Here is a 15086-nt window from a genome sequence, read left to right as displayed (position 1 = left end):
GCAATTGGATTTTATGGATATGGGACCATGAATGTATTTTATATATTAATCTATTCTTTCCAGAAATACTATTGTATTTATCTGCTACTCCAAGCATCTCTATTCAAAGTTTACATGCCTTGAGAATAAATAGCAGGAACACACATTCAGCATTTTAGTTGATTTCATCAAAATGTAGCATTAATGAAAAGGGACTTGGTTGAAATTCTTGCCATGCAAGCATGAGGAGTTGAATTTGGATTCCTAGTACCCACATGACGAGATTTGCACAGTGGCATGCATTGCATTCCCAGAGCTAGGGAGCCAAAAATGCATGGCTCCTTGGACCTGGCTAGGGCAGGAGAGCCTACTGGGAGAGTGACAGGTATGGTGGGAGAGCTTGCTTCAAAAAATAAGGCGGGGAGCACCCACAGGTGTATTCATGTGCATATGCACACAATGTAGGCAATTATATATTGAAATCCCAATGCTACCCTCATTGCTGAATGTGTGTCTTGTGATAGGATCATATGTCACAGTGCCGTTTCTGAGGAAGTGTTGCAGAGTTATCTGGGAAATTGTCTTTTGACTCCTAGTGTCTTAATCTTAGAAACATTTTTTTTTCAATTTTAATATTTTCATCTTGCTTTGTCAAGAGGTGCATTTGTTCATTAATATTAACAGTTATATGAATTAATTAAACATGCATGTTTGTGCATGAGATCATATTTATAGCACCCTTACCACTCTTTGATGCTTCAAGTAATATTACTCCATAATATTCCTGATGGACCCTTTATGGCATGGCTGACAGAGGCAGAATTCCTTTTCTTCCCAGCTCTTCAGGTACAGAAGTCTTAAACAAAGGTGCTTTGTGGGTGCATGCTTTTAGGTTCTTGTTTACTATTAAAAACTACCACAAAAAAAAGGAGAAACAAAACAAAACAAAATTAGATACAAAGCACTTTCATGTGTCCAGGTAAAAGTCATTAGCAGCGTTAGTACAGTGAACACAAGTGAAGGTTCCCAAACTTCTCAACCAGGCACAGTTGATTCCCTGCCTGAAAATCTGATTCACCTTTTTGGCTCTCCAAATGTATCCCTAGGTCCTTTGAAATTACTCATGAGTCCAATGGCATTTGAGGGCATGCGTCTATTTTTACAAACATCCTATCATTTTGATTAAGTTGCATCAGACTAAATGTTGTGAGTAGAGTATTTTTTTACACAAGCATAGAAGAACAAGAATCATTTTTTATACCCTAGTTCAACTAAGAAGAGAAGTACAGCTTTGTTGAAAACAATAAATTATAGTATGTGGTCTTTTGCCTTCATTGCTGTAGATATTCAGTGTTTTATGGAAGGTATTCAACTCTCTCTGGAAAACTTTGGCTTTTAGGTGTTCCTTGATGACCTCCCCCAGGACTTCAGTGACGCCCTGCTTGAGTACAACATGCAAGTGACTAGGGACTTTGCTTCCTTTCTGCTCATTGTGTCCCGATTGGCGGATATGAAACAGGAGTATCAACTCCCCTTGTCGAAAATCGGCAAGTATATTTTAGTCCTACTGTGAGTCAACTTAATAAGAGTCTCACCCAAGGACATGTCAGGTGGGTCCTAGGGATTAGGTCAGTGGTAGAGCTCCATGTCTCCCATGTTTACCTCTGAAGGCTGACACGGTAGAAAAGTCAGCCTGCTTGAGAACAATTGGATTCTTTCTAATAAAAATGGAAGTTTGTGGTTAAAGGACTGTGGAGAATGAAACTAAAACCAAGTTTTATTCTTTATAAACCATTTTCAGCACTGACTCTGGGAGAGTTCTAGAAAGTTGAGGAAGTCTGACTCCAAGACAAGAGGAAATCTATGAGTATTTGTAGGGCAGGCTTGTTGCTGATTGTCATAGACCTTGGTCAGATTCCCTGACTCTGCTACTTCTGACCTCTGGAATTGGGAGAAGTGATGCCCTAATCATGACCTTGCTTTATCAATGGACACTGGAAACAGAGAAGAGTATTGTTTTGCATTAGTACATTTCAAAAGGCTAGTTTCAGATCATCAGTGCACAGAAATACCCTGAAGGAGGGCTTAACATATTACCAAATGTTTCACTTTTGTTGTTCTTACCAATAGATGGAAGCTTCCTAAAAGAGCATAAACAGAATAAATGGGTGACTGAGATATAACATTTTGAGGTGGGGAGAAATGTCTGTGGTTTGCGGTACCCTAATATCCTCAGTTAGAGAAATTCACAGAAGTAGAGTATGTACTCTCTTAGACTCTATAAATGTAGAGGCCAAGACAACAGCAGGTGGTAACGATAGGCATGTACCTCTCGGGGTAAGTGCGGTGGGAGCAGGAGCGTGGTCTGCTTCAGGGACACCCTAGGGCCCACATTGGCGTTTTCTATGAACAAGGATGGATAATGAACATGTTCTCATAACCATTTCCACACTTACTGATAGTGGACACTTAGAGTAGCATATTGAGTCTATTTTTAAGCCACCCTATGCATGCTTAATCTTGTCTGATCTGGAAAGCTAAGCAAAGTTCAGTACGGTTAGTGTCTGGGAAGATTCTAAGGCCAAATCTCAATTCAGTTTGGAAAATGTTATAAATGTCAGAGTTAATTTAGACAACTTTCTAGTTTAATTAACTTTTGACTGTCAAAAGTATAGTACATAGTTACAATAGTACCTCTGGCACAAATTGTCTATTTTAATGAATGGTTTCATCACACACTGTCTAGGCTGTATGTACCAATTCAATCTTACTCCATGGTGTGGACCCTGCTAGGTTCAGTGCCTTCCATATTTGCATGGTTTAGCTCTTATACAAGGACATGAGGTCTAACACTGTGGCTGCATTTAAAAATGAATCTTCCAGGCATGATAGGGCCTGCCTTAATTTCCAGTATTCAGAGGCAGGGAATCTCTATGGTCAGCCTGGCAAACACTGAGAGTTCTGGGCATCTAGGGATGCATAGAGACTTTATCTCAAACAGGCAAGCAAGCAAATAAGAAATTAAAATAGCAAGAATTAAAATAAAAGTGGTTGTATGTCAACTCATTCTGCTCAGAGTTCGCAGGTAAAGAATGTGAGGATTCACCACTTGTGTCTCACTTGATGAGCTGCAAGGAAGGAAGGATGGCGGTTTCGCCCTTCGTTTGTTTGTCTGGAAACTTTGATGTGGATTTGCTTAGTCCGGGAGTTCCAAATCATGTAAGTAAAAAGTAATGCTTATTAGTCAGCCTCCGTGGGCCTTTTGCTCCAGTATGTGTGGTGTGTTATCAGACTACCGTAGAAGCTGTGAAACGCTAACATACACGAGATTAAAAAATTATGCTTTTCATTTAAAGAAAAATAATCATTTTTGAAACTTTTGATTTCTTTTTCTTTCTTTCTTTCCTTCTTTCTTTCTTTCTTTCTTTTTTTTTTTTTTTTGGTTTGTATGTCTATATGTGACTAATTGGACATGTCCAAGAAATTGGTAGTTAAGTATATTGAAAAAAAAGCATAGTTATTACATATTATAGTTTTCCTTTGCCAGGCTGGACGTGATGATTCATGCCTACAATTCCAGCACTGGAGAGGCTGAGACAGGAGGATGGATAGAAATTTAAGTATTATGTAAAGAGTTTCAACAATCCTTTTTCAAAAAGAGAAGGAGGAGGAAGAGGAGGAGAGCAAAATAATTCCTTTTCCATTTATTATGTAATTAATTGAATTTATAAAATATAACCATCACTTTTATTTCCTTTTTACATGTAAAGTTTTCATGGGGATTCAGAGGGATATGAATACAATGAGAAAAGACTAGAAAGTTTCTTGTTATTGTAAAATCAGCACCAATTAGGAGGTACCCAGGTGTGTGTGTACAAACACATTCCTACTCACCCTTGCTGACCACAGAATTCTAGCAATTTTTGCTCTCCCTTCCTTCATTTTGAAGCAGCTGTCATCAGTATTTAGATTCATGTTACTTGATTATAGTCTGGTTTTTGCTTGACATGATTCACTCTACCTAAATTTCACTTCCTTATATTACTTGTTACAGTTTAGTTCTGATTAAATTACAATCTAATCGAATCTAATTCTAATGCTTCTAGATGGCTTATGAAGAGTAGTCACATAGTAAGTACCCATGAACTGAGGCCTCAGAAGCCTCTCCTTTATTTCATTTCCTTGTATTCCACTAAAGTGACCTAAGTTTTTAAATTCATCCAAAAATTTTCATTTTACACATGACTTTTGATTATGCTAGCATTTTATTTCTACAGAAGTGAAGGGATGTTTCGTTGTAGTCTCATGAAAGTATCTCTTCCTATGTTTAGTTTTATGCCTGTAAGGTCCATCCATGTTTTGACGTGAAGCTCTAGTTCGTTTTTCCTGTGCCACAGTAGTTCATAACACAAAACTCTCCATTACTCTGTCAATGTTTGCCTGCTTTAGTTCTTTGTTGCTACAATCAGGGCTGGTGTCTGTTACATGTGCGCAACTTTATCTTGAATGTGGGTTTTCTGGGTCATAAGAAAATGGGGATATTAAAATATTCAAGTCTATTACCCATGACTCTTAACCCACTCTAGAAGGTAGTTGGGCTATCTTTCAGCATCATTAACCCTTCTCGTCAGAGCTCCTGTTGATGACACTAGGCAGTATGCAAAAACAAACAGGCATAGAAAACTACTGATTTGCTTTCTTCATTATTCTGATTTTTGTTCTATCTCCTCTCTACTCTTTTTATTCTGGTTGTTTATTCTGAAGATCATTAGATTTTTTTTTCAGTTGAATAATCTCTTATGATAGGGAATCCTCCTGCCCCTGAAATCCCATTCTGAATTGTTAAGGAGACTTTATAGTTTTTCATTTGCCTTTTTTCCTAGTCTTTCTTGCTATATTCCAGCAAGACTGGTAGCCTGGACATCAGCTGCTTCAGTCATCATCACAAGCAGGGCTAAGCCATACTCCAGGATACACTGCTTCAGTGTGTGCAGAAGGCAAGAGTGTGCTTGAAGGCACTGATAATGAACAACTGTAAATGTAACTTTCATTTTCCTGTTCTAAGTGTTGCTCTGGAGGCTTACTGCTGAATAAGTTCACCCTATCTAACTGTTTCTGAACTGGGGCTGGAAGGTTCAACTCAGCTCTTCCAGGCCGAAGTCCTCTCCAAGCTGACTGATCCAAGCTTCTTTGGGGTTCTGACTGAATTGCTCCACTTGGCCTCATAATAACTTTTAATATGTTCTAATCTTCTGGCTCTTTCTCATTTTCTGCCTCATTCTGTCTTCTCCTGCAACCTATCTCTGTGAAACTGTGCCCCTTCCTCCTCCTCCTCCTCCCCTCTCCTCCACCATCTCTCTCTCACCTGCTCTTTTAGGTCTCCTCTGTTTTCATGAGAGTTGGGCATATCCTATCTCTAACTCATTCTGTCAAATATTTCTCTGATTTGTCACTTTGTATGCCCCTTGCTTGGATGTTACTTTCAAACATGGCTACTTCCTTGTACAGGCTAATCCTACCTTCATTGTTAAGAATTAAAGGTGTATACAAAGAGCATATCTGTATTCTAGCCAGATCATGCTGTAATCCACGATCTGCATTCACACTGGATCACACTGACCTAGAAGATCTTTCCATATAATCCCTTGCCAGATCAGCCATATTGTTGGATTAAAATTTCTCTACAAACAATACCAAGTTCTAAGTCATAACCATCTGCCCGTGTGAATAACCAAAAACTTATATTTCTTTAGGTCACTCTACACACAATTTGTATCAATCATGCACAAGCCCCAGTGCTGTGGCCACACAGATTGGACAGTCAAGGAAGAAAAATGCCACTTGATGCCTATGCACTTGATTTCTATAAGTATGGATCCCTTGCTGGATTAGACCAGGACAATAGGTATGTTCTATCTTGAAAATTCCAAAAATAGTTCTGACAGGCATATTACACTTTCATTTCCAGACTGATGGCACAGATGATGATATATCCTATTCAATTATTTCTAGTTTTGCAGCAAAACTTTAGCATTTGGGCCAACTCAGTTGGTCTAAATATATACTCTAAATGTGTCTTTGTATATATTAAATTTATCTTTACATTACAGTTCTATTTAGGCATCATTTGGTATTTTAGATATAATTGCAAATCTATCTACAACTATATACACAAATATATAATAGCAACCTGGTATTTTTTAGTGCCTGACAGAATATAGTGTCTAGTTTACATATTTGGGTTTGAGACTATTGTTTAAGCTTGTTGCTGGGGAAGCCATTTCTATAAATATAAATAGAATCAGACATTATTTTCTTTCTTTTTTTTTTTTTTTTTCGGAGCTGGGGACCAAACCCAGGGCCTTGCGCTTGCTAGGCAAGAGCTCTACCACTGAGCTAAATACCCAATCCCTTTTTGTTTGTTTTTAAAAGTTGTATGTTGATAATTTCATAATTGTGTATAACACACTAAGACCACATCCCCCACGCCCACATATTCTTGTGTATCTTCTTAGTTTCAACCCCTAACCCCAGCAAGTCAGCCTCCCATTTTTGCATTGTCTTTAAATTTTGGGTTGTTTTCATTTTGAGCCTCACTAAGTTTTACTAGGGCTGTCTACATGAGTGTGGTGCCATCTCCTGAAAGTCAGGAGACTCAAACACTGAAAACAATACTGAAGAAAAATGGCTCTTTCAGCCCATAGGGCCCCTGCCTCCCTTGGGAACTAGTTTCTTAGGACCCCGCCTCTCATCCTTGAGTGATATTAATGGGTCCAGCCTTGTGTAGACCCCATGCAAGCAGCCTTAGCTGCCGCAGACTCAGGAGTCACATCAGGTCCAGAGGACAGCATTTCACAGGACTTGCTTCACATTTAGCTCTTAATTCTCTCTGTCTCCTCTTTTGTGATCTTCTCTGAGTCTTGTTGGGGTGACACAGATATTCCATATAAGTGTCAGTGCTCAGCAGTCACTTACTCTAAGTAGTCTGATTAATTGTGAGCCACTCATTATAACAACAACAACAACAACAACAACAACAACAACAACAACAACAGTGTTTTTTGACCATGTTTGAATCAGCCCTAATTTGTGGATATAAACATCAATGGTAAATAATTTTTGTATCATTAATTTCTGTTTTTTCTGTCACTCAGGATACATCCAAGGGATGCATATAATCTGTTGAAAGATTTTTACCTTACCATTAAATCTATCAGGTATGTTATATGTCTAAATGTTACTTTCATATTTTTCTCAAATTTAATTGTCATTTTGAAATTTTGAGATTAGTTTCCCCCATGATCCAAGTATGTAAAAGTATCACTGAGTCTGTTACATTCCATGCATTTCAATTTCTCAGAGGTCTGTTCAGTTCGCCATCCCTACAACCTGCTGGTCATGGTCTGTAATATAATTAATTCAAAAATATGTTTGACATTAAGTTCCATCCAGATAGAGCCTCAGACTCAGGCAGTACACATAGCTCAAAACTATTCCAGAGCATCCTTGGTCCCAGATATTCTCAATGAGCAAATGATGTTTCAGAACTCTCTCTGAGGTGCCAGCAGGTCAGTTTATAGCATTTGCTTCCTCTGGAGTCTCCTGCTACAGCCAATATTTTTTCAGGGTTTGTCTGACTGTAAATTCATAGTCACTTCCTATTCTGATCTGGAACAAAGCCAGTTGCTCACAAAACAATATCAAACTTAAGGCTTCATTGTCCAAATATGTCACCTAGTTAAACGACTATCATCTTAACCTCTTGTCTCTATATGCATTTGAACACTTCAACAGTGTTTATTATTGTCACATATGTATTCAAGTGACCATAGATTTCAGCATTATAGGGTCCTTACAAACAGTTCCTTACTTTATTTCCTTGATCAGAGCTGAATCAGACCTATACGGATTTTTTTTTTATACAGAGAGCTTTATTATTTATTTTATTATTTTTATCTGACTTATTTGTTTTTATATAGTTTTATTATTTGTTATTTTATACATAGTTAATTTGAGCATATGAGAGCAAAAGGGAATAGCTTTGTTCATCTATAGCAGTGGCTCTCAACCTTTGTAATGCTGGGACCCATTAATAGAAAGGTCACTTTTCCCTTTCTTCATGCTTGTTCACAAGTTTCTTTTTTTTTCTTTTCATTTTAATGTGATTTATTTCATCTTTGCCAAATGGTAGATGAGAGACAGTGCATCACCATTATCCCCTCGCAAATTTAATCTGTAAGCTCTTGTCAACAGCAAAGCTAGCATTTTAAAAGATATTTATTGGGCATTTGTGTTTTACAGTTTGTTTCCTTTGTACTTTTGCGAATTGCCTGTTCGTGCCTCTTTCAGTTTTTCTCCTGATACTTTTCTTTCTACTGATTTGATTTTTTAAAGATAAAAATACAGCATGCATTCAAAAAATAAATAGCTACTTCCACACTGGTATTGTACAAAGCAGAGGAATAACAAAGGATTTTGAGAGGTTGGGACTCAGGAAATGTATGCCCCAAAGCAGGGCACTAGGCACGCTGAGAACATTGAACTGGAGGGCCTGGAAGCAATCTCAAAGTCAAGATCTCTCTGTCTTTCTCTGCCCACTGCTCTCTTGCCCCTCCATCTCTCTGGGGCAATCTATTCAAAGCAGAATCTCTCCTCCCCAGACAAGAGCAAGTCATAAAAAGTGAAACTATTTTTCCCCCAAAGCGAGCTATAAAAACTAGAATTATTGCTTAAACCTTTCCCTTTCTCCCTACCTAGTCTCTAACCATGAAGAAGTCTCTGACCTGCTCTCATCTAATAAGTCATAAGATCCTCATTCCAAGGAGGCCTTGCCAGTACCCAGGATAAGGGGCCGTTCCACAGACAGGACCGGCACCCCTCAGGCTATGGCATTAACTCATATCTGTTTTGTTCATATTTCTACCCAATTGTTCCCCACCCAACCCATCCCCTTTTTTTTAACAATCAAACCTAAGCATAAAGACAGGAAGTTGTATGTGTACAGTTGGGCATATATGAGTAGGCATGTACACATGAAGACCAGAGGACATCCTCAGGAGCCTTCCTATGGAACACTATCTACTTCTTTTGTGTCAAGGTCTCGATAATTGGGATGGGCTGGCTGACCAAAGAGCCCCAAGGGTCTTCATACCTCCAATTCTCTAGCAGGGACCTCACAGATGTCAGCTACTATGGCCAGCCATTCACAAGTTTCTTAATGCTGCTGTAACGAATTGTCACTCAATGATATGGACCTATATAAATGTATCATCTTACCATTCCGGAGGTCAAACATCAAAGCGTGTTTCACTGGACAAAATTAGGTGTCTGGATGTTCTAAGGGAAAACCTTGGATCTTTCCCAAATTTAGAGGTTGTCTGTATTTTTGGGTCAAAGTTTCCTTCTGTCTTGGAGGTCAGGAATGTTCAATAGAGAGATATAATCCAAGGTTATATATTAAATATCCACATTTCACCTCTCTGACTCCCATCCTAACCTTCCTCACACCCATAAGCACCTTTGAGAATTCCATTAGTCCTAAGGAGAGAATCCAGGATAATCACCTCCACTGAAGATTATCATCTGTGGGTTTATCTGTGATGGTAATTCCCCTTTGCCATGGAGCCTAACATGATTCCAGGTTTCTGGGGATTTACGTGAGGTCATCTGAATTAGATGAGGACTCTTATTCTGCTGACAACATCCCACCTTCATTTTTTCTCTCCTACCTAAAGAAAGAAAGGAAGCTTTCTTTCTCCATAGCAGTTTTCAGTATACGCTAGACACAGTAGCAGAAAAACCACAAAATGCCTCCATGAAATATGTAGAGAAACGAAATTTGTGTTGTACTGCTGAAAGGATCAAGGATCAAAGTACATGGAATTCTTTCAATAACCCTGATATGGCCCTGATAAATGACACTCATCTTATTTTTTGTATAAATATTATTTTGTTAATAAATTTGTTTCTTGCCAGCATTTTTATAATTTGCTAACTTTATAGAACATAACTTTATAGAACAACCATTTGAAAAATATTCAATGTCACTTAATTGAATATATAATTTATTTATCTGTATTTTTGTATTTGTAGTGTCTCCTTGCGTGAACTGTGTGAAAATGAAGAAGACAACGTTGTTTTAGCATTTGAACAATTGTCTAAGTCTTTTCATGAGAAGTTTGAATTAGTGTGAAAAGAAAAACTATGTAAACCGCTTAAACTATCACTACAGAAGCTTTGTAAATTACATATTTTTACTCTTATGTCTTGATCAAGCAATCATACATGATGAAATGGAATGAACAAACAGAGTTGCCATCAAACTTCTTATGTTTGCCTCTAAGCACCCTTGGCCAACATACTTGGTGTTTTCCTCAAAACGTTGACAAAAAACACTTATTTCTCCAAATTATTGAGAACTGAATGAAAAAAATACAAGGGTCTTGCATATATGTATGTTTGAAGACAGATTTTATGTTCCTTGATACCCAAAGCATTGCATTTTAAATATTTTCATTGTTAATATGTAAAAATGTTTTTGAAGATAGAGAAAATGATTGTAGTATCCTGAAAGTGTAATATAATCTACTCAATCAACATAAAGGGATTTCACTGCTTAGATAGGTAGCTATTGAAACAATATATCTTGATAAATAACCTACTTGTAAAAAATGAATGTTTTCATTTAGTATTTGTGATGCTTTAAAAGAAAACAGGTAGCTAATGTTTTTCTTCATTTTAGTTGCATGTAAATGACTGTTGAAATAATGATGTCTTTAGTTTCATTTGTTTGAAATATATTCTTCTCTTAATCCACTTGCGCACTGCCATTCATTCAATATAATTATTTAGATGGGATCATTCTCTAATTGAGTTCTTAGCCTAGAATTCTCAATAATTCTCAGCTCTAGAATTTTAAGCTCTCAACTTGAACTTACAGAGGTTAAACTTCAAAACAAAGGATGTGGTTTTTCTATGAGTCAGGTATCTCACTAAAACTTTATGTTTTGTTTTGTGGCTTTAAAAACAGTTATAGTTCATTCATTTGGGAAGCAGAAAAATTCCAGTTGCTGGAAAAGATTTACCATTCCATGCTCCATGTTAGAAATCTCTACATTGTTGTTGGTGATGGAGGTGCAGTTTCAACTGTTTCCATTCTTCTTGTTTGAGGGGACAGAGTTAGTGTAGCCTTGGCTATGCGGGCACTCACTGTGTAGACAAGGCTGCCCTTGAACTCAGAGATCCACTGGCCTCTTTCTTCCAAGTGCTGGGATTAAAGGCCTGCACCACCACCTCTTGGCCTGTGTTTCCATTCTTTAAATGCTACAGTAATGCTATAACCCCAAAACACTTAGAATAACCGGACCCAGTCTAGCACCTCTTAATGGAATGTTATACAGTGTGAAAGGTCTTATCATGTTAGTTTCAACTTGTACTTAGGAATCAGATGGGAAGTGAAAATCCACCTCAATAGATATGCAAGAGTTAATCTGGCTCCCAGGTTTTTACAAGGCTGAGGTTGTTTGTTTGACATCTGGAATCTTTTTAAAAGCGCAGAATTATACCTAACATTGTTGAGGTGAATCTACTGTGTCGGTGTACACTGTTTCTTTAATCTTTAGCTAAATCTGAAATGTAGTGAAAGAGCGTACCCCTAAAGGGGGAGCCGCGTCTCTCGCTCCGATCGTGGGGTGGGGTGCCCCCAGGAATCACGAGTAGCCGTCTTGATGTAACAGCAAGAGGTAGCTTTTATTAACGAGATCCCTATTAGCCGGATCCCGGGTCGATACGTATCCCACACAGGAGACAGAGGAATTGACCCCGAGCCTCCAAACTCGGGGGTTTATATAGGGGAGGTTAGGGGCATTCTCGCGGTTACACATGATTGGTCAATTCAAATGGTGCACAGTTACTTTCGGCGTGAAATTACATCAGCAAGGAGTACGTGCTCTCTAGCAGCTCGGCAGGCAGGTAGGGTGGCTCATCTCACTCAGGGGGGTGAAGGAAGGGGAGGGAGTGGCTACAGATGGTCAATGTCCTTGGGGCTGATAGCTGGTTTGGCAAGTCCTATCTCTGGCTCTCCCTCAGGCACGTCCGGCCCTGCACATCCGGACTCTGACAATGAGCAAACTTTTTAAAACTCTAGTTCTACATTCCCTTCCTTTTTTGTTAATAGTTCTAACCTTAGAACTACATGGAGAACTCAGCTTCATCTAGCATAACAGCTTGGTATTGTTGTCTTAACATGAGGATTCTAATCTGGACACTATCCAAGCCTATACACCAAGGTCATGACTAGCTTTTAGAACTTCTAAACTTATACAGACTGTGATTCCTGAGGCACAGTCCCAAGAAATATAACATAAGTAATGTTACATCATTCATAATAGAAATCAAGCCTATCCCTACACCTATCTTGATAGAACCCAGGGCAAACATGAAATTAAGTCTAGGGAGCTTTTTGAAGATCTGAGTTTCCGTCTAGGTCCCAGCTCTCAGCCCCAACAGCTAGTACATGGCTGGTGAGGGCTGAGAATTGATGGCTGTCAGGGTGGTCACAGCACCAGGTACAGTCCTTTCCAGTGAGGCTCGAGTATCTGGGTTCGGTGCCATCGTATGTAGCCGAGTCTCCGATGGAACTGATGAAATGTCTCGGGGGTCCCCAGGACATAGGCTGCTGCCAGCTCTGAGCAGATTTCTTTCTGTATCACCTGTAGGTCTTTTAGCCTGGCATACAAATCGTTATTACTATGACATGTTGGTTCAGTAACATCATCTAATACAGTCAGAGGAGCTGAGGCCCCATATAAGATCTCAAAGGGGGTAAGGCTGAATCTGGAAGGGGTATTTCTTGCTCTGAAGAGAGCAAGAGGGTAGGAGTGTCACCCAGTCTGCGCCAATCTCCATGGTCAATTTGGTCACGGTCTCTTTTAGAGTGCTATTTATTTACTCTACCTGTCCTGAACTTTGAGGTCTGTAGATACAATGTAATTTCCAATCGACCTCTAAATACTTGGCCACACCCTGGCTTACCTTGGCAACGAAAGTAGGGCCTTAGTCTGAACAGATTACCTTGGGCATTCCAAATCGGGGGAAGATTTCTTCCAGTATCTTCTTGATGATTGCAGAGGCCGTCTCTCATTTGGTGAGGAAAGCTTCTATCTATTCCTGAAAAAGTATCTACAAGCACTAGGAGATACTTGTGATTATATTTTTCTGGTTTTATCTCAGTGAAGTTCACTTCGACTTTTCACTAAACTCTCTAGATCTCTTTGCCCTGTTTGCTTGCTAAACATTCACTTATTGACATACCTTATACTTTCTACTGTCTCTCTGGCTAAAATCTTAAAGTCTATTACATACACCTTAACTACTTGGACAAACTTCTTATCTCCTAAATGAGTCCATTTCTGTATTTGGCAAAGTGAGTCTTTTCTTTGTTCTCTGGGGAGTATAGCTTTCCCCTCAAGTGTGCCATTGTCCTTTATCTTTTAAGCAATTTGGGCCTTTTCTAAGTGAGGCCATCCCTTAGTCTGATCCTAGTTCTCAGTGGCTGTCTCTTGCAGGCCTGCAACCAGGATAGGCTTCTGCATAGCCATTTTTCGAGCCACTTGATCTGCTTCGTTATTGCCCCATGCCACTGAATCTCTTCCCTCCTGATATCCTGAGCAATGAATAGTACTCACAGATGTTGGCTTCACCAGGGCATCCAAGAGATGGTAAAGGCATCTGCGGCACTGATGTACTGGGGGGTTGATGTTCAGCCATCCCAGATGACATTGTGTTGTCCACCATGGCAGCACCCACTTATCTCTGACCTTCATGAAGAGAACTGTTCCCGTCTGTAGACAAGGTAGCCTCGGCCTTCAGCAGGGGTCAATCAACCAGTCGCAGAGGTCTTTCCTCCACCCATGGGCTTCTGCCAGTGCTTGTCACTCGTGCTGTGGTGGCTCCAGGTCCGGATTGGTGACCAGATTGTCCCCAACCGGTGGAGAATCTAGTCCATGGCAGCTGGCCAGTGGTCCCATCTTTTGGGACACTCTATTCAAAGGCAAAACATCTGCCACTCTATCACAGTTTAAGTCCTGGATTGGGTGATAATTGTTAGTGCCCGGCTGGCAGGAGTGATATGTTCCAAGCAGAACAGCGCTAAGCCATTCATCTCCCAGCATCAGGTACTGGTGCACTGAGACAGGTCTTAAGCTCCACATACACAGTCTGTAGATATGCATAACATGGCCTCACCCAGCCATTTCAGCCCACGCAAGCCATTTTGGAGAGCAATTTTCTCATGAGCAAGGGATAGGGGCAGTCAGGGATGACTATGAACTAGTGGGTTACCCGGCCCATGCCAAGGTCCACTATTCTTCAGGCAGTCCATAAGTATTGTTCGTTGCCAGTAGCCCCTTGCACTCAAAGTCTTTGGATATTGGCCCACTGGAGCATAGGAGCACAGAGTATTGGGTTCTTGTATCCACAAAACAACTGGGCGGGCTTCCCTTCTATCTCTGTGCATAGCCAGCATTCTAGGACCAAGAGGCTCTCCAGTGTCCCCTCTTGTTCTTTCTGGGGCAGTCCCTGACCCAGTGTCTTTTTTCTTTGCATTAGGCACACTGATCTTTAGCCAGGAATTCTCTTCTGTTGCAAGGTACTGTCTTCCTAGGTTCCCTAACTACTGTGGCCAGTATATGTTCCTCTCTCATCTTTTATCTCTCTTTAGCTCTCTAACTTCCTCTTCTTTTTGTCTCTTTTCTTCCCTAGCTTCCTGCTCTTTTTACCTCTTTCTTTCTTCTACAGCTATTAGGTGCTGTCCACTTTTGTGCACAGACCCTGAACCACACAACTTATTTTCTCTGCAACTTACAATAACTCTCTCAGTGACTTAGCTTAACCCTTCAAGTTTCTGTAACTTTCTCTTCATATCTTTTCCTTATCTTAGCCAGATTGGTGGGGCATTTTCCAGCCCCTAGGAGACCCACCCTTGGAGCCTGGGGGCAGACCCGGAGCACTCCCTACCTTCAGGGGTATTGAAGTCAACAGTCAGGAGTGAGGGCCTTCCATCCATGTCTGGAACATTCTTTCTGACCTCTAGTAGGATTCTGTCTTTC

General features: G+C 39.9%; 1 protein-coding gene across 5 annotated transcripts in view; it reads left to right on the top strand.

The window, feature by feature from the left end:
* LOC134478918 (probable ATP-dependent RNA helicase DDX60) overlaps nucleotides 1-10794 on the top strand; it is a 123367-nt gene extending 112573 nt beyond the window's left edge. For all 5 annotated transcript variants that reach the window (XM_063275963.1, XM_063275960.1, XM_063275961.1 and 2 more), the window contains 5 exons: nucleotides 1379-1526; nucleotides 3056-3198; nucleotides 5733-5884; nucleotides 7134-7196; nucleotides 10072-10794. In XM_063275963.1, the coding sequence (XP_063132033.1) occupies nucleotides 1379-1526; nucleotides 3056-3198; nucleotides 5733-5884; nucleotides 7134-7196; nucleotides 10072-10171 (606 nt within the window). In that variant the 3' untranslated portion in view covers nucleotides 10172-10794. The remainder of the gene's footprint in view (nucleotides 1-1378; nucleotides 1527-3055; nucleotides 3199-5732; nucleotides 5885-7133; nucleotides 7197-10071) is intronic.
* The last annotated feature ends 4292 nt before the right edge of the window (nucleotides 10795-15086 follow it).

The sequence above is a fragment of the Rattus norvegicus genome, chromosome 16 (genome assembly GCF_036323735.1).
Source record: "Rattus norvegicus strain BN/NHsdMcwi chromosome 16, GRCr8, whole genome shotgun sequence".
NCBI lineage: Eukaryota > Metazoa > Chordata > Mammalia > Rodentia > Muridae > Rattus > Rattus norvegicus.
Note: the sequence above shows the minus strand (reverse complement) of the source record. Positions and strands in the feature narration are given on the sequence as shown.